The sequence below is a fragment of the Mytilus californianus genome, unplaced genomic scaffold (genome assembly GCF_021869535.1).
Source record: "Mytilus californianus isolate M0D057914Y unplaced genomic scaffold, xbMytCali1.0.p SCAF_12, whole genome shotgun sequence".
Classification (NCBI taxonomy): domain Eukaryota; kingdom Metazoa; phylum Mollusca; class Bivalvia; order Mytilida; family Mytilidae; genus Mytilus; species Mytilus californianus.
In genome coordinates, this window is record NW_026262604.1 from 17,486,856 (window position 1) to 17,513,799 (window position 26,944).

Consider the following 26,944-nt stretch of genomic DNA (forward strand, 5'->3'; position numbering starts at 1 on the left):
TGTTACCTAACAACACCTTCGACTCTATCCAAATATTAATAGAAATTGATAAAGATATATATAGAATTAAGAAAGTGCAAGGCCAAACTTTGACATAAAATAAAATAAAATGGACTTTGACTAACCTACTCTATTCAATAATTCTGTCATTATACAACAAAACAACAAAATAAAATAAAAATTAGGACGAACGGACCCGGGTCGAACGGACTCAGAGCGTACAGGTGCTAGGGCGAAAGGGTACTAGGGCGAAATTTATGCAGGCCGAACGGACCCGGATTCGGTTAGGTTGCTTAGCGAATGCGTACACTTCCGGTGATTGATTGATGGGCCACAAAAAAAAAAAAAAAAAAGAAGCCCACACGAATGTGGTGTAACTGGCTTCAAGACAAGCTGTCATTGAAAATCAAGAGTAATTTATAGGGTAAAATTTAATTATCGAGAGGTTTGTTCATGAATTCATCCACGGAAAGGTTTTTGTGGCCTTCTTTTACTTAAGTAGTTTAGGGCCCAAACTATACCACGCAAGTGCGTGCTACATGTAGGCTAGCTGCGGAACCGTAGCTCATAGGTCCTTATGATATTTTTCGAAGTCCGCAAATTGTCAAAAAATATCATAAGGATATATGAGCTACGGTTCCACAGCTACATACATGTCGGCTTACATGTACATGATGTAGTTCTCGTGAAAATCTTTTAGATTTTAGACTTAAATTAAGTATAATATAACTTGTTGCAATTTGTTGATTGATTGATTGGTATTGTGGCGGTCAACCAGTCCTTCCGTAGGAAAACTGAAAATCGTATTCAATTAAGATTGGAGCAGAGGACACCTCCCACATGCAGGATTACAACTCACAATCTCAGTGTTGACAGGCTATTGATATATTAGCTAGACTCCTAATAGATCACTCGGCCACAGAGGGCCCTGTTGCCTTTGAACATGTTGAAACATTTAGTATATTTTATTCCTTTTTACATTGTTCAAGGCACACTCTCAAATGAATGTACACATACAATAAGGTATGGATGAGGGGGAGGGGGGGGGGGGGGGGTCCTTAATTTCTGTATTCTGTAAATTTTTAACAATTACTTTATCTTTGACATGTTTGAAAAACTCGCTTACTTTGTAAAATTTCAATTATTTCTACAATTCTGTGATTTCTTTAATATGCATATTGTTTATTTCTGTATTTAGTATTGCATTACCTAATTGAAATTCTTAAAACTTTTGCACCCAATTATTCTTTATTCTTTAACTTTTTTGCTCATTTTTCTCTATTCATGATATTATTTAGACATTATTCTCTATTCTGTAAACACTATCTAGATCTTTATAGTTTTTTGTCACCATAGGCAGTGCTCCAACGTATCAATAAACTTGAAGGACTTAAACAGCATTTTCCTAAAAATAAATATAGTATCAGATGTATTAATTTTATCAAATTTTCTAGTATATTTGATAATGCTTCCATTCAAAACTTTATACCTCCCTATTTAAATAACAACAGTCAGGGGTACTACTTAAACAAGTGATTTCATTATCGCCTATTTCAGTGATTTGATAAATTTAGTAATCACCTATTTAAGTGATTTTGGTGTTTCCTTTGATCTTCAAATGCTAATTTCCTTGATTTTCTATATTTTGACAAACTTCTCTATAATTTTCCTACATAGATCAATTGTCCCTTTTTCTTTGTATATTAATTTCACCAGTGCGCTTGGGCAGTAAGTTAGTGCGCTAAAGCTTTTAAAAGTACCCTTGGGAATTTTTCTGTAATCAAATATTCATTAACTACTCTTACTATCAGAAAAGGTCAACAACATTAGGTAACCTGATTGGTTTTCTTCAGAGTTAGAATGATCTACTTCAAGGTTATGTCCTGATCTACAAATTATTCCAGTTTTTACATATTTTAAATAACAAATGAATAAACTGTAAAAACTGACAGTCTTATCAAGCAAAAGACAATTTCTGCATGTACATAGTTGTTTAATGTTATTTCAATGGAATTCTTGTCTTTTTACCAATAAAAAATCAACCTTTTGGGAAAAATATCAAGAAAATGTTATAAACACATATTGAAGTGATTACATTTTAACTTCTCAAATTACTTGTTTCAGTGATTTTAAAAAGTCTGTGTCTATTTTTGTGAAAATTTTTAATATTTCACAGCCAAAATCACTCGAAGAAGTGATTCTGAAATCACTTGTTTAAGTAGTACCCCTGACTGAACAAAGAACCACCTTTTAACTTCATGTACATACAAAAAAAACTAAAATTAAATATTTTATTACATACCAGTAACATCAGATGTCAGTATAGAAAATAATCCTCCTCAAACTTTAGAATGTGAATCATCAAATTTGAGGTATGATCCCTTCGGCCATGTTATTACAGGGGACCTCAACATCGTTGAAGACCAAGAGGTAAAAAACTTGTTGAAAGAAAGCCAAAGGAACAAAATATTATCCTTTATTGTAAATAGATAGACATATTTACACTTTTTGGTATTTAGCTGAATTTGCACTGAATGACCCTAGATCTGTTTCTCGAATAACCTTCTGGCATCAGGCAACAATCAGTATTTATTTATGACGTAAAATGTGATGCAAATTAAATTTTACAGGAACTTGTTTGACTTTAAGTAATGACATACAAGTTTGCATAAAGTGTAGATCTATGAGGGGCCTGATGGGGGGGGGTCTCATCACGATTCACGAGTTGATTTTTTTGTCAATCACGATTCACAGAAAATAAATTTCCATGATCACGGATCACAAAAATATTAAAAAAAAAAAATCTAGAAAAACGGATCACATTCACAATAGCGAAAATGCGCCGATCACGAAGAACGAAAATAACCCATCAGGCCCCTCATCTATTGGAAACATGATGCATTAGGGTCTGGATTGGGGGTTCTAATGAATCATTTCAATATTAATTTTTTTAATTTTTTAGGTAATTTTTCTCTATTCTTCAATTTTTTTGCTCATTATTCTCTATCATTGTCTGTTCTTTATATTTCAGCACCTCATTATTCTCTATTCACTATTTTTGGCCTATTTTTCTCTATTCTTTATATTTTTTGGTCTATATTCTGCACTTTTTGTCCATTATTCTCTATTCTGTAAACCCCATCAAGACCCTCATATATGTGTTGGTTCATAATGGGTTTCCAATCATTTTACTTTCAAAGATTAAATATATGTACACAGTGTCCCAATAAATATCTAAAAGCTCGTGTTGAAGATTAAAATTTAAAAACAGTACAATGGATGGAATCTAAGTATTTTATACAATTGCAGAAATGACTGTTAGCAATGGTTAGCATAATAAGAGTATTAGTTTGAAAAAGTTCCAAAATAAGAAGTCAAATTCTATTTTGACATGGAAAATATTTATAGGAATAGAAATACACGGTAACTCCATATTCATTAATTATGATTGTAATTAACAAAAGCAAGTATGAGACTTGATAATTTATCTTTGCTTATATAGATATAAGAAGATGTGGTATGAGTGCCAATGAGACAACTCTCCATTCAAGTCAAAATTTATAAAAGTAAACCATTATAGGTCAAAGTATGGGCTTCAACACGGAGCCTTGTCTCACACCGAACAGCAAGCTATAAAGGGCCCCAAAAATTACTAGTGTAAAACCATTCAAACGGGAAAACCAACGGTCTAATCTATATAAAAAACAAGAAACGAGAAACACTTATGAACCACATCAACAAACAACAACTACTGAACATCAGATTCCTGAGTGAGGACAGATGCAAACAATTGCAGCATGCTTAGTGGTTTGAGACCTTCATCATGCTTATCTGCATCTGATCATATTCATTTTTTAACAACCTTATAATGTTTATGAGTTTTATGACCCTACGTACATCTTTTTATTTCTGGTCTATTAATAATGAATTGTATTATTTATTGTAGGTGTACATTTTTTTAACCTTTTATGTTTTTTTTTTTACATATTTAATAATTGGTTTTATTTATTGTAGATCTGTTCAAGTTTAAGGAAATTCTGAACATGCATGTAAGTCAACGTAAAGATTACCACAGACCTGAAAGGATTAATCTCAAGATTAATTTCCATGCGGATGCTAAACTGAAAGAGTCTGAGTCGTAAGAATTTTTATTTATTATTTGGCACTAATCTTGAGGGTCTGGATGGGGGGGCTCTTCATTTCTTTAGTCTTTATTTTTAGACCATTTTTCTTTATTCTTTATTTCTTATGCCCATTTTTCTTTCTGGTTTTGGAGTTGAAAATACATAATTAATGACAAAGCCAAACCATATGAAGAAAGAACAAAACCATCCACAATTGCTAAACAGTGCCAGCTAAAACAGGAATGACCCCATTTTAAGCATTTATCATTGTAAGCATAATTACATAAAAAGTAAAATACTGAACTCCATTTATTGTGAATACTTAAACTGTATGAAAAACAGAATTCATGAGGGTCATGATGGTGTATGGAATAGAGAATAATGGGGAAAAAAATTAAGAACAGAGAAAAATGGACCAGTGTTATAAAGAATAAAGAATGATAGAGGCAAAATTAGAGAATTGAGAAAAATGGCCTAAAATTTTAAAAATGCAGAAATGAAGACCCACCTACCCAATCAGGACCCTCATTCTTTTAGAGAAATTAAAGTATGGAAAGTATTTTGATTTTCTAAAATTGCTTTTTATAAGTTGCAGATTTTCACTGTTGCAACAATTTGTTGAATTGCTTAGATATAAAAGCCTTGCATGCATTGTATAAGAAAATGTTGCATTAAAACATGTTTATATTCGTTACCCAGATACCAAACACATAAAAAAGCAACAATAATCAATTTATCAGTATTTATGTGCTCGCCTGGCTCAAAAATTTTTCCATCACTTTGCATGTGTTTTACGTCCATCTGTTTTCTGTCATCCATAAACTTTCTTAAAAAATCTTCTCCACTGAAACTGCTCGATGCATTAAATCGCAAAGTTGGTTTGCTTCATCTATAGGATGTATATAACAAAATTTGTAAATTTTTCCTGGTTGATAAATATTTCTCAAACTACAGTAATTGGTGAATGTCTCAAATAATATACCATTTAGAGAAAAATTGACACAGGTAAAAGTGGTCAGCACAACAAGCTCTATCTACCTTGAAAATTTTAGAAAATCTGTCAACCCATTATGGAGTTATTGCCCCTGAAATGCAAGTTTTTATCAATTTTCAGTTTTTGTCTGTTCTCTTTGAAACAACTTAAAAGTGTACTTTGCATGATCAGCATGACAAGATTTATATACATGGTAAATTTTAGAAAATCTGTCAACCTATTAGAGACTAAGAGTTATTGCCCCTACAATTCAAGTTTTTTTTCCAATTTTCGTAGTTTTTGGCTATGATGGTTAAAACCATAACAGCTAAGGTTAAAAGTTTAATTGCAAAAATGATCAGCATAACAAGATCTATTAACCCGAAGCCTTCAGAAAATTGTCAACATGTATTAGAGTCATATCCATTTTTTTCCAATTTTAGCATAATTTTGCTGTTATCTTAGAAACTATATATAGGAGCTTAGTTAAACATGTTAAATGTGTGAATTGCAAAAATGATCAACATGACAAAAACTAAATCTACTCTGAAAATTCAGAAAATTGGACAACCTATTTTTCAGGTTTGACTGTTATTTGAAATCTATATTAGCTAGCTAGGTTAAAAGAGTAAATTCCAAAAATGATCAACAACACACAGAATATCTTTTATATGCGTTTAAAGTTCTTCATTAGCAGACTGGCACTTTTACAACAGGTGAGCAATACAGGCACAGATGTGCCTCTTGTTTATGCTGTTTTACTGATCAAAACAATGGTTTTAAAAGCAAATCAGAAGAAGTTCAGTTCAAACTTATTGTGATATACAATCATAGTCTTTACATAGGTTGATACAAGGATATATTGAAGTATATTGATTGAGGATGAAGTCTGGGGTTGATTTTCTTCTTAACAAGGGCTGAATTTTATGTTATATTCTTATTGCCAATACCCTGGAAATAGAGCAGAATCCATTTGAGTGGGTGTTACGATTGCATCCTACCAGATAAAATTTTTGATAGGACATATTGTTATGCCTGCCTGTCTGTGTATTTGTCTGTTGGACTGTCTGTCTGTCCATATCAGGTTAAAGTTTTTGGTCACGGTAGTTTATCCTGAAATTGAAGACGATATCATCTTGAATTTAAACTTAGTACATATGTTTATTTTGATGTGAACTATTTAAGTTATATGCCTAAATAGAAGTTGGACCCACCTCCCATTTCACAGTATATGGCATGATAGAAATATAGTGCAAGCTGACAATATGGTGTCCTTACTCATCAAATAAATGAAAATAAAACCTCACATGATAATTTCTAATTTAGTGTACTGTAAATTCAGAAATTATTGCGATGTTTTTATTGCGAAAATGGCGACAGGGTTGTGATGGCAATAATTTAAACTCACATTTTGGATTTTTTTTTATGAATGAAGCGGACTTTTTCTCAGTATCGCAAAAATAATAATTGCATTTTGGTCTAAAATGACAAAATCGCAATAATAAATACACGCAATAATATCTGAATTTACAGTAAATGAATTTGAAAGATATGATGAAGCTTCTTAACATATTCCACAAGTCCAATTTTTCTGTGACAATAACTTTAAATGTATATTTGTTCTGCAGATATGAGGGAGATGTTAATGGCAAACATTCCATGTCAAAGTCTCCAGGAAATGAAACCAAGAGAAAGTGGCATGAGAAAGTCAACAAGTGGCAATTCAAAAAAGACAAACAAGACAAATTGAGAGAAAAGCATGAACCTTACACTTCAGAAGCAGAATACAAAACAACCTTTGGGAGACCAGCCATACCACATGACCCCCTAGAGTAAGTGTAATACAAATAGAATAACCAAAAGGTCCTCAGTGAACAAGTGGTTTAAAAAGTGCATCTAGTGTATCATTAGCCTTTCAACACTGAGGTTGTGAGTTCATTCCCCGCATGTGGCAGGTGCTCATGGTTGGCGGTTCTCTCCTATAAGATTTTCATTCCGTACAAAATTCACTCAGAACTGTTTCAAAATTTATCAGGTTGAGAGATAGGAGGCACTAAAATTAATTAAATATGGGTGGCTACATTTTCCTAAGAATTTTGTAAGAATTATAATTGAAATGAACATTTTGTTTAATGGGTCGCCGTGTCTTAAAATAATGTCTCCAATATAAAAATAAGAAGATGTCGTATAATTGCCAATGACACAACTCTCCACCAGAGACCAAATGACATATAGTTAACAACTATAGGTCTCCGTACAGCCTTGAACAATGTGCAAAACCCATACCGCATAGTCAGCTATAAAAGGCCCCTAAATGACAAATGTAAAGCAGTTCAAATAGGAGAACTGGAACAGCTCTAAATAACAAAAAAACATTGTGGTACAAGAAGACAACCACTGAAGTCGTTCCTGATGTAAGACATGCACTTGAACTTAAAATGTCCTGAGCAGATTGGTTTTCGTCGAGGAGAAAACAGCAGAAGGCCACCAATGGGTCTTCAACACAGCGTGAAAATCCAGCACCCTGAGGCCGGCTTCAGCTGGCCCCTAATAAAAATGTGTACTAGTTCAATGAAAATGGATGTCATGCCTGTCCGAGAGTTTTCACTTGACCTCAACCTCATTTTATGGATCAGTGAACAAGATTAAGTTTTCACGGTCAAGTCCATATTTCAGATACTATAATCAATAGGTCTACTATATTTGGTGTATGGAATGATTGTAATGTGAACATGTCCAAATGGCAGGTGTCATCTGACCTTGACCTCATTTTCGTGGATCAGTGGTTAAGGTTAAGTTTTTGTTTTTTGGTCTGTTTTTCTAGTAATGTACGCAAAAGGTCACCTATATTTGTTGTATGAAAATATTTTACAATGTACATTTTGTACATGTCAGTCTGGCAGGTTTTATATGACCTTTTCCTGATTTTTACAGTTCATTGCTCAATGTTAAGTTTTTGTGTTTTGGTTTGTTTTTCTTAAACTATGAGCAATAGATTAACTATATTTGGTTTATGGAAAGATTATAATGTGTATATGTCTGTCTGGCAGTTATCATCTGACTTTGACCTCATTTTCATGGTTCATTGGTCGATGTTAATATACAAGTAGGGAGATGTGGTATGATTGCCAATGAGGCAACTATCCACCAAAGTTCAAATGAAGTGGATTTAAACAATTATATGCAACCGTACGGCCTTCAAAAATGAGAAAAACCCATACCGTAGGGTTGGCTTTAAAAGGTCCCTGTTTAAATTTTCCTGGTTAAGTTTGTTTCTTCATGTTCTTAGATACTACATATGCAATAGGTCATCTATATTTAAAGCATTAAATGATTGTAAGGTATACATGTGTCTGTCTGGTAAGGTTCATCTGACCTTGACCTCATTTTCATGGTTCTTTGCTCAATATAAAGTTTTCATGGTTTGGTCTGTTTCTTGTATACTATATTTGGTCAAGTATATTTGGTGTATATATTTATTTTAAGGTGTACATGTATTTCTGACTTGGTTTTTCTGACCTTGACCTCATTTTCTTTGATCATGTAAAGTTTATGTGATACTTGTAGTAAAACTTTATATTTAGGACTATCAACACAAAATCAATCATCAGTAATGCAGTCGAGACATTTCAGTGTGTGAACTCTTGTTTTTAAGTTGCAGGTTGTAATCTTACATAATGGTCTTCAAAGTAATTTTAGGGGCCTCTGTGGCCGAGTGGTCTAAGTAGTGGAACACTGTATCACTAGCCTGTCAACATGAGGTTGTGAGTTCGAATCCCACACATGTCAGGTGCATTCGACTCCAATCTTAATTGACTAGGATTGTCAGTTTTCCTACTGAAGGTCAGTGGGTCTCTCTGGGCACTCCGGCTTCCTCCACCAACAATAATTGACCGCCACGAAATAGCACAATATTGTTGAAAGATGAGTTAAACATCAATCAATCAATCAATCAAAGTAATTTTTTGCCTATTTGAATGCTATAATTAAAACCTTAAAGGGGCATTAGCTGTCAAATTCATGTACACCTATTTGACATAAATTCTCATATTTGATTTATAACATACTAAAACGTGTATCCAAATTATAAAAAGTCTAAAATTAACAAATTTACGATGCACAGACTCGATAATATGTATCAACATTTTGTGTGTATTTAGTCTAGACCCCATCTAATTAACCATGGAGGTGACCTCCAAAGACTGCCAACGGTCATATAACCAGATATAAACATAAACATAGATATGAATAGATAGCGAACTCGAGCAATTGGATTTTTCTATTCTGTTTGATTTCATATAGTTGATAATTGTTTTTACCTGTATCATGTGTATAAGAATGAGTTTTTGTAGATCAAACCAGTCAACCAGATAGTTTGCACTTGTTTCACTTCCAATGTTGACATTCTTTTCTTTTTAATAGCTCAACACGCCTAGTGCATGCCTAACCCATGTTCACATGAATATGGATTTAAGGAGGTCGAAATATTCACTTGCAAGTGAATAATTCATTAGTGATGTTTCTTTTCATATTATGACAAAACTGAACCACACTGGCTGCTAAAAGCGAATTATTATATCACTATTTCACTTTCATTAATGATTGAACAAAAAAATAATGTTTTATTTTTTTCTATATCTCATAGCTAATGCCCCTATAATGCAGAGGAATCTGGCAACAGTGTGGAATAAAAGTCTGCATTTAGCATGTTTAAAGTTTTAAAAAAAAGTTCAAAAGAAAGCATATTTTTATATTATTATTTTTTTTATTCAGCAATGGAAGAAAAGAATTGGGTAGACGTTCTCAAATACTAACACCACCCAATAGGAATGTAGAAAATGAGATGGATACACGATCTCTCATGCTCACACCACCCAATACAAACAGGCCAACAAATCAAGATAGAGAATGGTTCAATCTATCAAAGTAAGATTCTTGTCTTATTTAGGCCAAATAAAAATATATGTGTGGTTCCAGTTACCTGACTGACCCTACTTTAAACCCCTCGATCCTAGAACTTTTTGAACGATCCCATTTTGCGGAATGTGAATTTCAATAATTAGATACACATACTTCTGTCGTTTGAATTTCCATTAGAAGTATCCACTACGGCTAAAAATGCATCAAATTCTTAACAGAATGCAACAAAATTAACTAAAAACGTAACATGTCTGTTTATTTTACAACCTAACATATAGAAAATATTTTCCGGTAGAGGCGTGTATAATACCGGAATAAAAAATTTAAATAAAAACAAAAATGCTGACCTACCGACCCTTTTTTTTTCAGGATGTAACTCGAACCACACACATATTTTTATTGGGCATTATGAATAAAATGTTTTTTTTGGTACACATCCATGATACAATAACCAAATGCCACAAAGAAGCCAAAATGATGTCTCATCCTGGCCATGCGGTCATAAAGATTATCGCACTCACATAATTTAAATGGGATCGTACAAATTTTGTCCTCAAGAGAATTTACTAAAATTATATTATGTAGACACCAGAACATGCATGTAATGTTTTGCACTGAATGTAAAGAAAAAAACAAAACAACCAACCAAAACAATGACTGGAGACCAATGTAGTCTTAAACAATAGATAGATTCCTTTTTAATGTGTGAAGCTCTTAATCTCTCCACGTCTTGCAAACTTATTTCTTTAAATTATAGTGTTTCATTTCTTTCCGAAAGGGGATTTTTTTATATACCTGGCTACTTGATTAATCATAAAAGAACTAGGGTTCTGAAATTTTTTATGACTTACATTGAAAATGGAGCACTTTTAGACATTTTCAGACTGTTTACAAGTGCATACAAAATGAGTTTTCATAGGAATAATATTTTCCTTTTAGCTTTTTTTATAAGGGTTAATCTTATTAGTAAATTGTTGTATTGCTTGATATCAATCATGTTGCCAGATATTTTAAAAAAAGGTAAGAAAGCAACTGATAGGTTATAATCAACCATTACCAAGAAACCAATGCAATCAAGTTGAGTAAACAAGAAACAACCTCAAAACCTGGATCATAAAAGTTACCAGTCAAAACACACAAAAAAAATCGATCCTAACCATGAAGAAATTAAGGCAGTATATTTCCTAGCCTAGCCAAACAAAACAAACATTTAAATTTTGTAGATTTTCTTTTTGCTTGTTTACTTGTCATCTTGGATCAACATGTGTTTTCTCTCTGTGACAAAAGGGCGCTGAACTAATAAGAAAAATTATCCTTTTTCAAATCACTCAGATGATCGTATTAAAAATCATTTCGGATGTCTCATTCTTTATCCATCTTTGTAATGTTGTCATGAATCTATGAATTTATTATAACACAAACCTCGACGAGAACACTTAAAGAAAGTGCAAGCAAAGACAAAAGTCAACTTAATCTACAACTTGTTTTACGCAATGATAGCACAGTTTTTGTCGAGACCGCCACTTCTGTTGTAGAAAGCTGGATATAGGGATAGTGATCCAGCGGCCGCCACAGCACTGTTAACTAACTTCTTAAAAGCTTTATATTTTAGAATGTGGAAGACATGGATGCTTCATACTTTGTATATAGATGCCTTATGTTATGAAGTTTCCGTCTGTCATATGTCCATTGTCCTTGACCTCATTTTCATGGTTCAGTGACTACTTGAAAAAAAAGTTCATATTTTTTGTAATGTTAATTTCTCTCTTTTTGTAAGTATTAGGATAACTATATTTAGTATGTGCGTACCTTGTAAGGTCCTCCTGCCTGTCATACAGTTTTCAAATGACCTCGACCTCATTTCATAGATTAGTGAACAAGGTTAAGTTTTCGTGGTCAAGTCCATATCTCAGATACTACAAGCAATATGTTTACTATATTTGGGGATGAAATGATTGTAAGGTGTAGATGTCCAACTATAGCTAGCAGGTGTCATCTGACCTTGACCTCATTTTCATGGTTCAGTAGTTAAAGTTAAGTTTTTGTGTTTTGGTCTTTTTTTCGAATACTATATGCAATAGGTCAACTATATTTGGTGTATGGAAATATATCATGATGTACATGTCAGTCTGGTAGGTTTTTTTTTACCTTGACCTCATTCTCATTGTTCATTGCTCAGTGTTAAGTTTTTATGTTTTGGTCCGTATTTTAGCTCACCTGGCCCAAAGGGCCATGTGAGCTTATGCCATCACTTGGCATCTCTTGTCATCCATCCTCGTCTGTCGTCGTCGTAAACTATTTCAAGAATCTTTTCCTCTGAAACTACTGGGCCAAATACCTTCAAACTTTAACTGAATGTTTCTTAGGGTATCTAGTTTATACATTTTATCCGAAGTTTTGATCCATCAACAAACATGGCTACCATGGCTAAAAATATAACATTAGGGTCAAATGAAGTTTTTGGATTACATCTCAAAAACTAAAGCATTTAGAGCAAATCTGACAAGGGATAAAAATGTTCAATAGGTCAAGATCTATCAGCCCTATCAGACGAACTGAACAACCCATTGTTGGGTTGCTGCCACTAAATTGGTAATTTTAAGGAAATTTTGCAGTTTTTGGTTATTATCTTGAATATTATTGAAGATGAAGATAAACTGTAAACAGAAAAAATGTTCAGCAAAGTAAGATCTACAAAAAAGATAAATGAACAAAATTGTTAATTGACCCCTTAAGGAGTTATTGACCTTTAAAGACAATTTTACACAATTTGTTAATCATCTCCTCTGAAACTACTGGGCCTAATACTTCTAAAGTTTAACTGAATGTTCTTTAGGGTAACTGGTTTATAAATTGTATCCGAAGTTTTTATCCATTAACAAACATGGCCGCCATGGCTAAAAATAGAACATAGGGGTCAAATGCAGATTTTGGCTTTTATCTCAAAAACTCTAGCAGTCACTTCTGTTCCCATGTTGAGGGAGTGGTTAGAAAAATATGATCCTATATTGCACGAAATATTCGGCAAATTAAAGTCTTATAATTGACATTCAGCACTGCTATCATTAGGGAATTGTGATTAAGTACCTACGGAACAAACAGTATTTCTAGTTTATCCTGCACAATGACGGCCACTAAGACGCGTGATGAACGTTAATAGTGCAGGGATACAGGCGATCCCCTCTATCTGGTAAATTATGTCATAAAGGCGCGCATAAATGACGACTTTTTCTGGTGAAGGTCATAACCTCGAAAGTGGTCTATTGTATCCTAAGTTTTAATCCATCAACAAACATGGCCGCCATAGATAAAAATAGAACATAGGGGACAAAAGCTGTTTTTGGCTTATATCTCGAAAACTACAGCAGTTAGAGCAAAAGTGAAAGGGAGTTTAAGTGATAAATGAGTCATGATCTAACTGTTATGAAATTTTGAGACAAGTTCGACAACCCATTGTTGGGTTACTGTTGGAAATAGTTTATTTTTATTAAAATTTTCTGTTTTTGGTTATTTTCTTTAATATTATAATAGGTAGAGAGAAAGTATCAATGGCAATAAATGTTCAGCAAAGTAAGATCTACAAAGTCACCATGATCAAAATAGTCAATTGACCCCTTAAGGAGTTAATGCCCTTAAAACATTTTTTTTTTTACATTTTATGTGAAAGTCTAATTACTTTTTCAAAAATCTTCTTCTCTGAAACTTCTTGGCCAAATACTTAAAAACTTTAACTGAATGTTCCTTAGGGTATCTAAATTATAGATTGTATTTGGGGATTTGATCCATTAAAAAACATGGCAGCAGTTTCTAAAATAGAACATAGGGGTCAAATGAAGTTTTTGGCTTTCACTTCAAAAACTAAAGCAGTAAGAGCAAAACTGACATAGGTCATGTAGGTGAAAGTGTTAAACAGGTTTAGATCTACCTGTCAAGTAATCTTCAGACCAATAGGACAACTAATTGTTGGGTTACTGTCCAGAAATGGTTAATTTTTAGGAAATTTTACAGTTTTGGGTCAAATGCCTGAAACTGAAGTTACAGGTGAGCGATATCAGGCTCTCATGAGCCAATTGTTTTAAACTATAAGCAGTAGGTCAACTATATTTGGTGTATGGAATGATTGTAAGGTGTATATGTCTGTCTGGTAGGTATCATCTGACCTTGACCTCATTTTAATGGTTCATTGGTCAATGTTAAGTTTTCATGGTTAAGTTTGTTTCTTAGATACTATAAGCAATATGTCAACTATATTTAATGCATAGATTGATTGTAAGGTGTACATGTCTGTCTGGCATGGTTCATCTGACCTTGAACCCATTTCCATGGTTCATTGGTCAATGTTAAGTTTTTCCTGGTTAAGTTTGTTTCTAAGAAACTATAAGCAATAGGTCAATTATATTTGGTGTATGGAATGATTGTAAGGTGTATATGTCTGTCTGGTAGGTATCATCTGACCTTGACCTCATTTTAATGGTTCATTGGTCAATGTTAAGTTTTCATGGTTAAGTTTGTTTCTTAGATACTATAAGCAATATGTCAACTATATTTAATGCATAGATTGATTGTAAGGTGTACATGTCTGTCTGGCATGGTTCATCTGACCTTGACCCCATTTTCATGGTTCATTGGTCAATGTTAAGTTTTTCCTGGTTAAGTTTGTTTCTAAGAAACTATAAGCAATAGGTCAATTATATTTGGTGTATGGAATGATTGTAAGGCGAAAATGTATTTCTGGTTTGGTTTATCTGACCTTGAACTCATTTTCTTGGATCATGTTAAGATTATGTGATACTTGTAGTAAAGCTTTATATTTAGGACTATCAGCATAAAATCAATGGTCATTAAAGCAGGCGCGACATTTTAGCGTGTGCATTCTGGTATTTATTTTTATTTTTATTTTGAAACACAATTTGAAACAGCAATTTCCTTATTTTGAAATGATGAATTTTGCTGGGTGCCGGTGCTTATTGAAAACTCTGGTAAGTAGTGCATGAGCAAATTATAATTACCTTTGTTTAAACAGAGGTTGAATATTTTCTTATATCTAAATTTTTGGATTTGTTTTCTTTTTGGCAAGTGCCAGTCTTTGTAAGAATCATGCAATTTTGAAACATGGCAGTAAAAACCCACAGACCTAACCATCCTATTTTGAAGTTACCCTCATCCTGAGTTAGAAATTGTAGGTCTTTTGTTTCTGTGTGTCTGGTAATTCGAGAAATCTCTAGATAAATTTGGGTTAGAATGATAGCAATTTACGGAGTTTGCTGCCCTTAATTGTTAATTTTTAGTGCATTTCAACCAAATTATATCTTGAATTACCAGAACAGGCAAAAGAAACGAATGTTATATTTGTGCACTGTTATACATTTTGAACATAAATTAATGTCAACTTGAGTGGGTTTTTGTTTGTCATGTTTTCACCACTGCCTGATTCTTAGACAGGTTGGCTCGTAATGTGTCAAGCTCTTAATCTCTCCAAATCTGGCAAACTTATATATATTTCTATAGATTATGTTTCATTTTTTTCAGAATGGGGATTCTATATTAACTTGGCTACTTTTGTTTAATCATAGATTGAACTAATTCTTCAAGCTTAAGAATTGACACATAAAAATATATTCCACGACATGCACAAGTAATCAAACAACACAATCATACAAGAAAGTAGGTAGCGCATGAGCAAATTAAAATTACCTTTGTTTAATCAGGTGTTTCTATGTATGTTGGCCTTTGTTTTTGTTGCACTTCAGTGTTCCTGTTGTTCCTTTGTTTTCCTCTTATAGTTGATGTGTTTCCCTCGGTTTTAGTTTGTAACCCAGATTTGTTTTCCCTCAATCGATTTATGACTTTTGAACACCAGTATACTACTGTTGCCTTTATTTAAATATTTTCCTAGATTTAAATTTTTGGATTTGTTTTCTTTTTGTTACATTGACTTTTAAATGTAAATAATGTACTGTGGATTTATTATTACTTGTTGATTTCATTGGAAAAGGTTAACCATGAATTTAAATTATCAACATAGTACAACAGATTATTTTTTCAGATTTAAGAAATCTGGTATCAAGAAAGACTTACCTGATCAACTAGTTACAGCCCATTCACACATACCGACAGTGGCAAACCATTCAAACAGACTAGCAGTGCAAAGCCATACACACGGACCGGCAATGTCAAGCCATTCACATGGACCAGCAATGTCAAGCCATTCACATGGACCTGCAATGTCTAACCATTCACACCGACCGGCAATGTCAAGATATTCACATGGACCGGCAATGGCAAGCCATTCACATGGACCAGCAATGGCAAGCCATTTAAACAGAGCAAAAATTCATAACAGACCAACAATTCCAATCCATTCAAACAGACCAACAATTCCAATCCATTCAAACAGACCAACAATTCCAATTCATTCAAACAGACCAATAATTCCAATCCATTCAAACAGCCTTGCAATGGCAAGCCATTCACACTCACCAGCAATAGAAAGCCATTCAAACATACCAGAAATGGCAAGCCATTCACATCTTTATCAAAAGGAAAGCAATTCAAATAGACCACAAATGGCAAGCCATTCACATCTATATCCAATGGAAAGCCATTTAAACAGACCAGAAATGGCAAGCCATTCACATCTATATTCAAATGAAAGCCATTCAAACAGACCAGAAATGGCAAGCCATTCATATCTATATCCAATGGAAAGCCATTCAAACAGACCAGAAATGGCAAGCCAATCAAACAGACCTGTAATTTCAATCAAATCAAACACACCCACAGTGACAAGCTATTCACGTCTACCATCAAAGGCAAGCGGTTCAAACAGACCAACAATTTCAGTCCATTTAAACACACCGGTAGTGACAAGCCATTTGAATAGGCCGACAATGGCAAGCCATTCAAACAGACAAGATTTTTCTAGCCATTCAAACAGACCTGATTTTGCAAGCAATTCAAACAGACCCCTAATGGCAAACCATTCAAACAAACTTCCAACGGGAAGCCATTCAAACAGACCAATTCGTTCCCATCTTTAAAAACCTCCATGGGGCATATAGTGCACAGCATTTTTCAGAAATACAATTTCGCTGGTGTTTATGCCTAGAGGGTCTTTTCTATCTTAAAGTAGTGTCATATACCATCTCTCTTGTAGTGTACTGACGATGAGTTAATTAACCAATTTTCTCTTTTTATTGTATCATTCTTGTACTTATATCATACTCACGGTGTAGCAGAAATAGTGTTTATATAACTAGAATACCAGCAAGATTATTTTTTTGTAGTAATGACTAACTAAACCAAAAAAGACCTGACACCTTGTAACAAATTAGACATTAATTTATTAGTTGGATAAATTCTTAAAACATGACACCAATATAAGAATCAGTTACAATAATTGTAATGTTAATATTAGCTACTTCTTAATATGATTATGGTAGCACTAGCACGGCTCATATAGACAACTTTCAAGTTAATCATTTCTATTGAAGTTTTCTGGTTCATTTTCGACTTTGATCATGTATTACCAAAAATTTTTGGAGCTAGCTCAATTCAGGTTTAGATTGCATGAATTTTAGTTAACGAAGCACTTTGAAAATATAACTGAGCTGATATTGGTAGAAATAGTTATAATTAAGGTTTAATTAAATGAATACCAGGGGTTGACCAGACATGTAAGACTTTTAGAGAGTTAAAAGATGTTGGGAAATATGTCCTCGGATTTAAAACAATTTCATTGTTATGGCTATACAAATCTTACATGCAAACAAATAACTGACGATTGGACTATTCCTATAAATGGCATCACTAATATAACCATAACAACACCTATTTGACATGAATCTTTAGAACTAGACAATGTATTTAATCTCAAGAAAATGGATAAGATGTTACAGTAATGGGATGATAATTTAGGAGTTTGAAGCAGACACACTTGAGTCTTTGAGGGAAAGACAAGGACTCATTGGCTATGATGGATTAAGGGTCATTGGAACCAGTAGATTTATTTGGCAGACATTGAAATTTAAATATTTATGGAAATAAAAAAAAATGTCGTGGGAACTTATTGATTGATGAGATGTACTATATACACTTAAGCTAGATGATGAAGAGGACAAATTAAAGTCAGTTAATTGATGATGGGAAAGATGCTGAGGAAAATCAAATACATCTAAAATGCTAAACCCAGTAAGTAGATACCAATAGTTTAACATAGGCAGTGCAAAGAATGAATATATTGATGCTGAGGCAAATCAAATACATGTACAATGCTGATCACAGTCAGTGGACACCAATAGTTGAACACAAGTATTGCAAAGATTGAAAATGCACAGGTATACTTTTATATACAGTATAATTATAGAATTATTAAATCACTGCAAAATAATCATGACCGCACAATAAATGATTTTGCCCTAAGAATGAAAATACAGAGTTACATTTTTATATACATGTATAATTTGAATTATTAAATGACTTAAGGTAGATTCATGGTATACCGTCATCTTGAATTGTACAATCGCAGTACAAAATCGGTCTAGTTATATGCCCAAATCTGCAAATTTGGAGACAAATTTGCAATTGAATGGTTAGACTGTTTATTTATATAAGGAATACTTGATGATTTATTGTATTAATCAAAACATTTAAACAAATATCAAATTTTGTGTTTTTAGAATCATTTTTTATTAAGTCTCCCAAACGAAGTTTGGGAAGACTTATTGTTTTTGCTCAGTTCTTATTATTATTATTATTCTTCTTCCTCTTCCTCTTCCTCTTCCGCCGCTTTTAAATTTGAACTTGTCCGCACCCGTTCTCCAAAACCGCTTGTCAGATTAACTTAGGGTTTCACAATATGTTAGACTAACATGTCTAGTGGTGCAATCAGGGTTTTGTTTGTGCAATGGGGTTTATAAAGGGGTACTTTGAGGGGCAAAAAGAAAAGAGGGTTTTACTATAGAACCCTATGGGATTTTATTTTTTAAAATTTTCAAATGATTATAAATTGAAAACCGATTGTGATAGACACAATCTTTTTAATTGAAAATGTTCTAAATGATAAAACCCATTAAATGAATTACAGGGTTAGTCCCCAGGGGTCATCCCCACCCCCTGCCATTAATGAAAGTTCTAATACCTTGTAAGTGGTCAAGATCCCCACCCCTAAACCATATATATTCTGGTTTGTCATGCTAAGATGGTTTGAATGATATACAGGGTTAGTCCCCAGGGGTCATCCCGACCCCCTGCCATTTGAGAAAGTTCTAATATCTTGAAAATGGTCGAGATCCTCACCCCTAAACTGTATATATTCTGGTTTGTCATGCTAAGATGGTTTGAATGATATACAGGGTTAGTCCCCAGGGGTCATCCCGACCCCCTGCCATTTGAGAAAGTTCTGATATCTTGTAAATGGTCAAGATCCCCACCCCTAAACCATATATATTCTGGTTTGTCATGATAAAGCACATCAAATGAAATACAGGGTTAGTCCCCAGGGGTCACCCCCACCCCATGCCATTTAAGAAAGTTCTAATATCTTGTAAGTGGTCAAGATCCCCACCCCTAAACCATATATATTCTGGTTTGTCATGCTAAGATGGTTTGAATGATATACAGGGTTAGTCCCCAGGGGTCATCCCGACCCCCTGCCATTTGAGAAAGTTCTAATATCTTGTAAGTGGTCAAGATCCCCACCCCTAAACCATATATATTCTGGTTTGTCATACCAAGATGGTTTGAATGATATACAGGGTTAGTCCCCAGGGGTCATCCCGACCTCCTGCCATTTGAGAAAGTTCTAATATCTAGTAAATGGTCGAGATCCCCACCCCTAAACCATATATATTCTGGTTTGTCATGATAAAGCACATCAAATGAAATACAGGGTTAGTCCCCAGGGGTCACCCCCAGCCCCTTCTATTTAAGAAAGTTCTAATATCTTGTAAGTGGTCAAGATCCCCACCCCTAAACCATATATATTCTGGTTTGTCATGCGAAGATGGTTTGAATGATATACAGGGTTAGTCCCCAGGGGTCACCCCCAGCCCCTTCTATTTAAGAAAGTTCTAATATCTTGTAAGTGGTCAAGATCCCCACCCCTAAACCATATATATTCTGGTTTGTCATGCGAAGTTGGTTTGAATGATATACAGGGTTAGTCCCCAGGGGTCACCTACAGCCCCTTCTATTTAAGAAAGTTCTAATATCTTGTAAGTGGTCAAGATCCCCACCCCTAAACCATATATATTCTGGTTTGTCATACCAAGATGGTTTGAATGATATACAGGGTTAGTCCCCAGGGGTCACCCCCACCCCCTGCTATTTAAGAAAGTTCTAATATCTTGTAAGTGGTCAAGATCCCCACCCCTAAACCATATATATTCTGGTTTGTCATACCAAGATGGTTTGAATAATATACAGGGTTAGTCCCCAGGGGTCATCCCGACCTCCTGCCATTTGAGAAAGTTCTAATATCTTGTAAATGGTCGAGATCCCCACCCCTCAACCATATATATTCCTGTTCATCATTTCTCAAACATTTGAATGACGTATACGGTCAGTCCCCACTGGGTTCCCCCCACCCCCAATGTTCTAATATCTTGTAAATGGTTGAGATCCCCACCCCTAGACCATATATATTCCTGTTCGTCGTTTCTCGAACATTTGAATGATGTATAGGGTCAGTCCCCAGGGGTTCCCCCCACCCCCAATGTTCTAGTATCTTGTAAATGGTCGAGATCCCCACCCCTAAACCATATATATTCTGGGTTGTCATGCCAAGATGATTTGAATGATATACAGGGTTAGTCCCCAGGCATCACTAATGCATTAACTTTACTGGACCAAACCAATTTTCACTGGACTTTGTCCAATGTCAGGCGACACTGGGAAATACGAATTATGGGAGCTTCGTTTGGGAGACTTCGTAACAGCATCCTGTTACAATCATTTCTTGTTCAAATTAGCCATTTAAGGGGAGATAACTCCTTTAGGTATAAAACCACTAATTCATAGCCCCATTGCTTTCTATGTTAAATTCTGCAATTTCAAGCATAAATGGCTACTTTGTCTTAAGTTCAAATTAAGTGGCAGTTATTTCATGTCAAAACTGTACCTTATGCTGACTTGTGCTGAAAAAATCAACATACCTTTAATTGCATATTAGAGCGTACTGGTTCCCGGAAGTTTGATAGTACAGAAACAGGAACTTCTGATCTGAACAACAGGCCAAATGAGCCCTCCTATCAAAATTTCATATACTTCTTTATTATTCAAATAAAACTTTCAACTAGGGTTCTACAGTGATCCCAAGTCCCAAAGCTTTCATTTGATACTAAAACTACCCAAATATTCCCACTATTGACAAAGATACAGCTATGCGTAGGAACTATTTTGTTTAAAATATGTACTACTTTCTTGTATGTTCTTTCCGACCGGGCCTGAATTAGTGGTTCTATACCTATAACAGCACCAAACTTGTTATATTGACTTCTGCTTGACTTAATTTCCTTCTATGATCTATTTCTAGCATAGAAAAACACATAAAGCTTTTGTCAAAACAATATATCACTGAATTCAAGCTCAAATTGGACTGGTAGTAACATATGCGTTAAACAAAGAAAACTACATATGGATACTAATAGTGACAGATATGACACTTTTTCAATTTTTACCAGTTCTGATTTGTTAATATCTACTCAAATAACAGTGTTCTTACCTATATGTCTTATTTTTTTTATCAGGGATTCTTCCTTGAATATAAATACAGTGGTCCAAACATAAAATATAATTGATAATTTTATCCCCCCTTTTTTCTACATGTTGGAAAAGGATAGTGATTTGGTAAAAAAACATACTTTTATGTATAAACATGGATCAACAAGAGCAATTCATGTATCTCCAAGATAGACAACTTGCTAAAATGGTTATAAAATGCATTTCAAGTGAGATTTTGGAATTCCTATATAAGTATACAGTGATATTGTTGTCTTTTTTCAAAACTACCTCTACCGTTTTTTATTGGGAAAAATGCATATTTTTTAACTGAAATTGGGAAATATGTATATTTTATTCTAAACACATCTCCGATTTTTTGCTGACCTTTGCTGTCTTTTTTGCACTGTTGTTTTCATGTATATTTTGGTTGTCAGACATTTTCAACTTGAAAGGTACTTTTCGGAGAGGGGAAAGAAACAGAAGCAATGATGGTACTTAATGCATTGAAAACCACATGTGTTACAAACACCATGATGATTCTGATCAGAAAACCGGATCTCAAAAGTGCTTTCTAATATCAAAATAATAACATGAATACGATATTTACAAACATTACTACCAATGCCATCACTGTTTGGGGAAAATGTAAAACTTTTTGGGAGTAATTTTAAGCCTTTTTTTTTAGTAATTGGGAATTTTCTCTAGGGGAAAAAGCCGAATTTCGGCTGTAATTTGAGGCAAACAATATCACTGGTATACACCAATTTTCCTTGAAATAAATAACTCACCAAGAATCACAATAAAACATGAACACTCACTAGATAATTTGACCAAAAACAATATTTATACTATAAACTAGTCATAATATACAAGTTTCATTGGTTTCAGTGTTAGATAATCCAAAAATTTAAATTTCAGGTAAAATCTTAACTGTGTGCATGCTAAATGACCAAAAAAGGCTAAAATATCTTATTGTAGCAATTTGAGGGCTGTAATTTGACACTAACATAATTGTTACATAAAAAAAATAATGTAACATGATTTCTGACAACAAATGTGACCAATGTTCACTGTAAAGGGTATGATTTCTAAAAATAGAATTTAACATGCCTGTCAGTAATAGGTATAAAACCACTAATGCATAGCCCCATTGCTTTCTATGTTAAATTCTGCAATTTCAAGCATAAATGGCTACTTTGTCTTAAGTTCAAATTAAGTGGCAGTTATTTCATGTCAAAACTGTACCTTATGCTGACTTGTGCTGAAAAAATCAACATACCTTTAATTGCATATTAGAGCGTACTGCTTCCCGGAAGTTTGATAGTACAGAAACAGGAACTTCTGATCTGAACAACAGGCCAAATGAGCCCTCCTATCAAAATTTCATATACTTCTTTATTATTCAAATAAAACTTTCAACTAGGGTTCTACAGTGATCCCAAGTCCCAAAGCTTTCATTTGATACTAAAACTACCCAAATATTCCCACTATTGACAAAGATACAGCTATGCGTAGGAACTATTTTGTTTAAAATATGTACTACTTTCTTGTATGTTCTTTCCGACCGGGCCTGAATTAGTGGTTCTATACCTTTAGTAAAAAATATATATACTGGACTGATAGGGAAATTTTTAATTTTTACTTGTAGTAAGAAAACAAGTTCGGAGACACCATTTTTTCTTTTTATTTTCTTAAAACATATTATAAAACCTATCTTCTCACAATTTATTTCAAAATTCTATCTCAAAGAATTATTTTTATGCACACAAATGTGTTTTTTCATGAACAATCGAACCAAATCTAGGCAATTTTCAACAACTCATAGCTTGGAAAATAGCACAGTGACCCGTACTTTTTATTACATTTTTGAAAAAAGTATAGTAAAATCTTCATTTTGACAAAGTATAAGAAAATTCTATCTCAAAAAGTATATACTTATGATCTACCTTAAACATTAATAATATTGCCCTTAATGTATTGTATTGTATTGTTTTCCTCACGCCATACATAGGGGTTGGATGGCGTTTTTGGATAAGAGAATGAACGGCAAAAAGTGCTGAATAACTGGGTAGAAAAATAAAAAGATAGAAAATAAATAGATAAAAGAGAATAATGGGTGCTGGAATATAAGGAATGGAGAATAATGCTACAAATAACTAAAGAATAAGGAAAAGCGGTTAAAAAGTTATAAAAAAAAAATAAGGACCCCTTCCCGTTCAGGCCCACATACATTTAATGATACAATTTTATTTTACACCTTCCATCAACAAATTGCATTAAGTTTTTTATGCCCCTCCTACGATTGTAGAGGTGCATTATGTTTTCTGGTCCGTGGGTCCGTTCGTCGTTTGTCCTTCCGTCTGTCCTTCAGGTTAAAGTTTTTGGTCAAGGTAGTTTTTGATGAATTGAAGTCCAAACAATTGAAACTTAGTACACATGTTCCCCGTGATATGATCTTTCTAATTTTAATGCCAAATTAGAGTTATGATCCCAATTTCACGGTTCACTGAACATAAAAAATGATAGTGCGAGTGAGGCATCTGTGTACTATGGACACACTCTTGTTCTGTTGCATTTTGCATGATGACTTAAGACTTTGCTTCATAATTCTCTTAAGGGTGATTCATGGTATACCGCCATCTTGGATTGTACAATCACAGTACAAAATCGATCTAGTTATTTGCCCAAATTTGCTAATATGGAGACAGATTTGCAATTTATTGGTTAGACTGTTTATTTATATAAAGAAAACTTGGTGATTTATTGTATTATACAAAATATTTAAACAAATATCAATTTTTTTGTTTTAAGAATCATTTTTTTCAAATAAGCCATTTTAGGGGAAATAACTCTTTTAATAAAAAATATATACTGGACTGATAGGGAAATTTTTAAATTTTACTTGTAGTAAAAAAACAAGTTGGTGGCACCATGTTTTCTTTTTATTTTCTTAAAACATATTATAAAACCAATCTTCCAACTATTTATTTCAAAATTAAAATCTTCATCCTGGCAAAGTATAAGAAAATTTTATCTCAAGAAATGTATTACCTTAAAACACCTTAAAGAATTGTAGAAAAAATTTGATAGAGAATTTCCAGACGAAAGTGAACACTAGTATAACAACATACAACTTACATGATTATATCTGTATACATGTAATTAAAAAAAAAAAATTCAGCCAAAGAAATAGTAATTTTTTAGTTTATTTTAAATAATTGTTTGCATGGCCATGTGTCAGTAAAATACTTTAGTGCTTCATTACTTTAGGTTGTTTATTTTTCAGGTACTGAAGAAAAGTTTCAGGATTTTGAAAAACAAACTATGAAGGAGCAAATCTTTTCAATGTTTGTTTGATTTCCAGAAAAGCAGCATTTGGATCTACATAGTATGCCGGTTGTTGGACTCAGATTCAACTTTCTTTTGATAGATATAACAAGATGTGGTATGAGTGCCAATGAGACAACTCTCCATCCAAGTCAAAATTTATAAAAGTGAACCATTATAGGTCACAGTACGGTCTTCAACACGGAGCCTTGGCTCACAACGAACAGTAAGCTATAAAGGGCCCCAAAAAAATTGTTTTCTTACACATGAATATAATTTTCTAAAAACTCAGTGTCAATCAACTGTGAAGGATATGTCGCTGTTTATTCCAAGTGGAGCTTCATGGTATGGTAGATTTGAAACAAATCATTTGACTTATGAAAACTATTTTGTAGAGATCATAACTTGAAATGTTTTATACAGTGTATCATCCGAATCGTGTGATCAAGAGATGTTGACACCATCTATTCTTCTTTACAGCTGGACAATAACCCGTTCACCATATTCATCAGACATTGCCGAAAATCTTGACGAGTTAACAGTACACACTTCTACTATTTTTATCAAAACATGATCTTTTCAAACAATTTCAAAGCAGATATAAAAACGACTGTTTGGCCGCATTAAGAGAATTTCACAAGAAAACCTGAACAAACAATCAAAATATCAAAGTGGGCGATAGTGTCTAGTTTCACGATGAATCACTGATGATAACATGGGAAATTGGTGTCGTAGAACTTTTTTTATGGAAAAGAAAAGATGTAAGAGATCATTGAAATTTGGAATAAAGAATGGATTAATGAGTAGTCTTATTTGAAAACTTTATCAGTTGAAGGTTTCGAATTCTACAATGCCAACATATGAAAGAAGAGCGTAAATCAAAATCTCCAGCCAAACTCAAGATTCTTAAATGGACTGCGTAGTATGTCATTAAAATAAACATTGCAAATAGTGCGCTTAGACAGTTCAAATATTTCTATCTATTACAGGGAAATTAAATAGTTAACTCTATGAAGCAGACTATCCCGTCATGATCATTGAACAGAAGTTATTTAGTTTAGTACCAGCTGCCTTCCCGCCCCTTATTTTGTGTGCCCCTTTTGAAGATTTGTTCTTATTTGAAGACCATTCTCGTCCAATAATCCTAATTTTCTACCTTTAGTTGTATGGCAAAAGATTTTAAAAAGTTGCATTTCGCATAAACAGACTGTAACTTTATCAATATCATCCTGAATATGCATGCAAAATTAATCACTTGACCATCTTGACGTTAAGCAAACTAAAAATCAATCAAAACAAAATATCTGCTCCTCTACCTGGTATCTTGGCAGAGGGATTTGCATGAAACCAATATTTTACAGAATTTTTGTACCTTTACATCATCGGCTTTAACATATTTGGTTTTGTGTGTTCCTGAAGAAGGAAAATCCAGAAAACTGCTTCGAACATATAATAGTTAGAGTGATATTCATTTTTACTGCATGAGTAAGATGCTAATATAAAGCAAAATAAATAAACATTCTTTTATGAAACAGAAACAGTCATGATGCAATTGGTTAAAGGTTATAACATTTACACAATACATTTTCGTTATAAGGAAAACATGAACTACTAAAGTGTTGGACAATAAAACAACACCAACAAACTCCTAGAGATACTAAAATTGACATGAGGAAAGATGACTTGATTCAGATATCCTTACATGGTACAGGGGTAAGATAGGAGGATGCTGAACATTTATTCATATGCATAAACACCCATTGTTCCTGTCTAAAATTGAGAATGGAAATTTGGAATATGTCAAAGAGCAGACAACAGCCGAAGACCATTATAAATATGTCATTAAAGTTGAGCAAACAATCAAAAACCTTAAAATAGC

General features: G+C 33.5%; 1 protein-coding gene across 3 annotated transcripts; it reads left to right on the forward strand.

The window, feature by feature from the left end:
* The first annotated feature begins 315 nt into the window (after positions 1–315).
* LOC127721464 (putative uncharacterized protein ENSP00000383309) lies at positions 316–26,019 on the forward strand. 3 transcript variants are annotated; one of them, XM_052228209.1, is made up of 6 exons: positions 316–445; positions 4,015–4,138; positions 6,726–6,929; positions 9,871–10,023; positions 16,064–18,353; positions 25,025–26,019. In XM_052228209.1, the coding sequence occupies exons 2-5, from the start codon at positions 4,044–4,046 to the stop codon at positions 17,055–17,057; spliced, it is 1,446 nt and encodes a 481-aa protein (XP_052084169.1). In that variant the 5' UTR covers positions 316–445; positions 4,015–4,043; the 3' UTR covers positions 17,058–18,353; positions 25,025–26,019. The 3 variants fall into 3 exon arrangements, with proteins under 3 accessions (XP_052084169.1, XP_052084167.1, XP_052084168.1); XM_052228207.1 differs by having other exon boundaries at positions 316–424; XM_052228208.1 differs by having other exon boundaries at positions 316–424; positions 16,064–18,207.
* Positions 26,020–26,944: the final 925 nt, after the last annotated feature.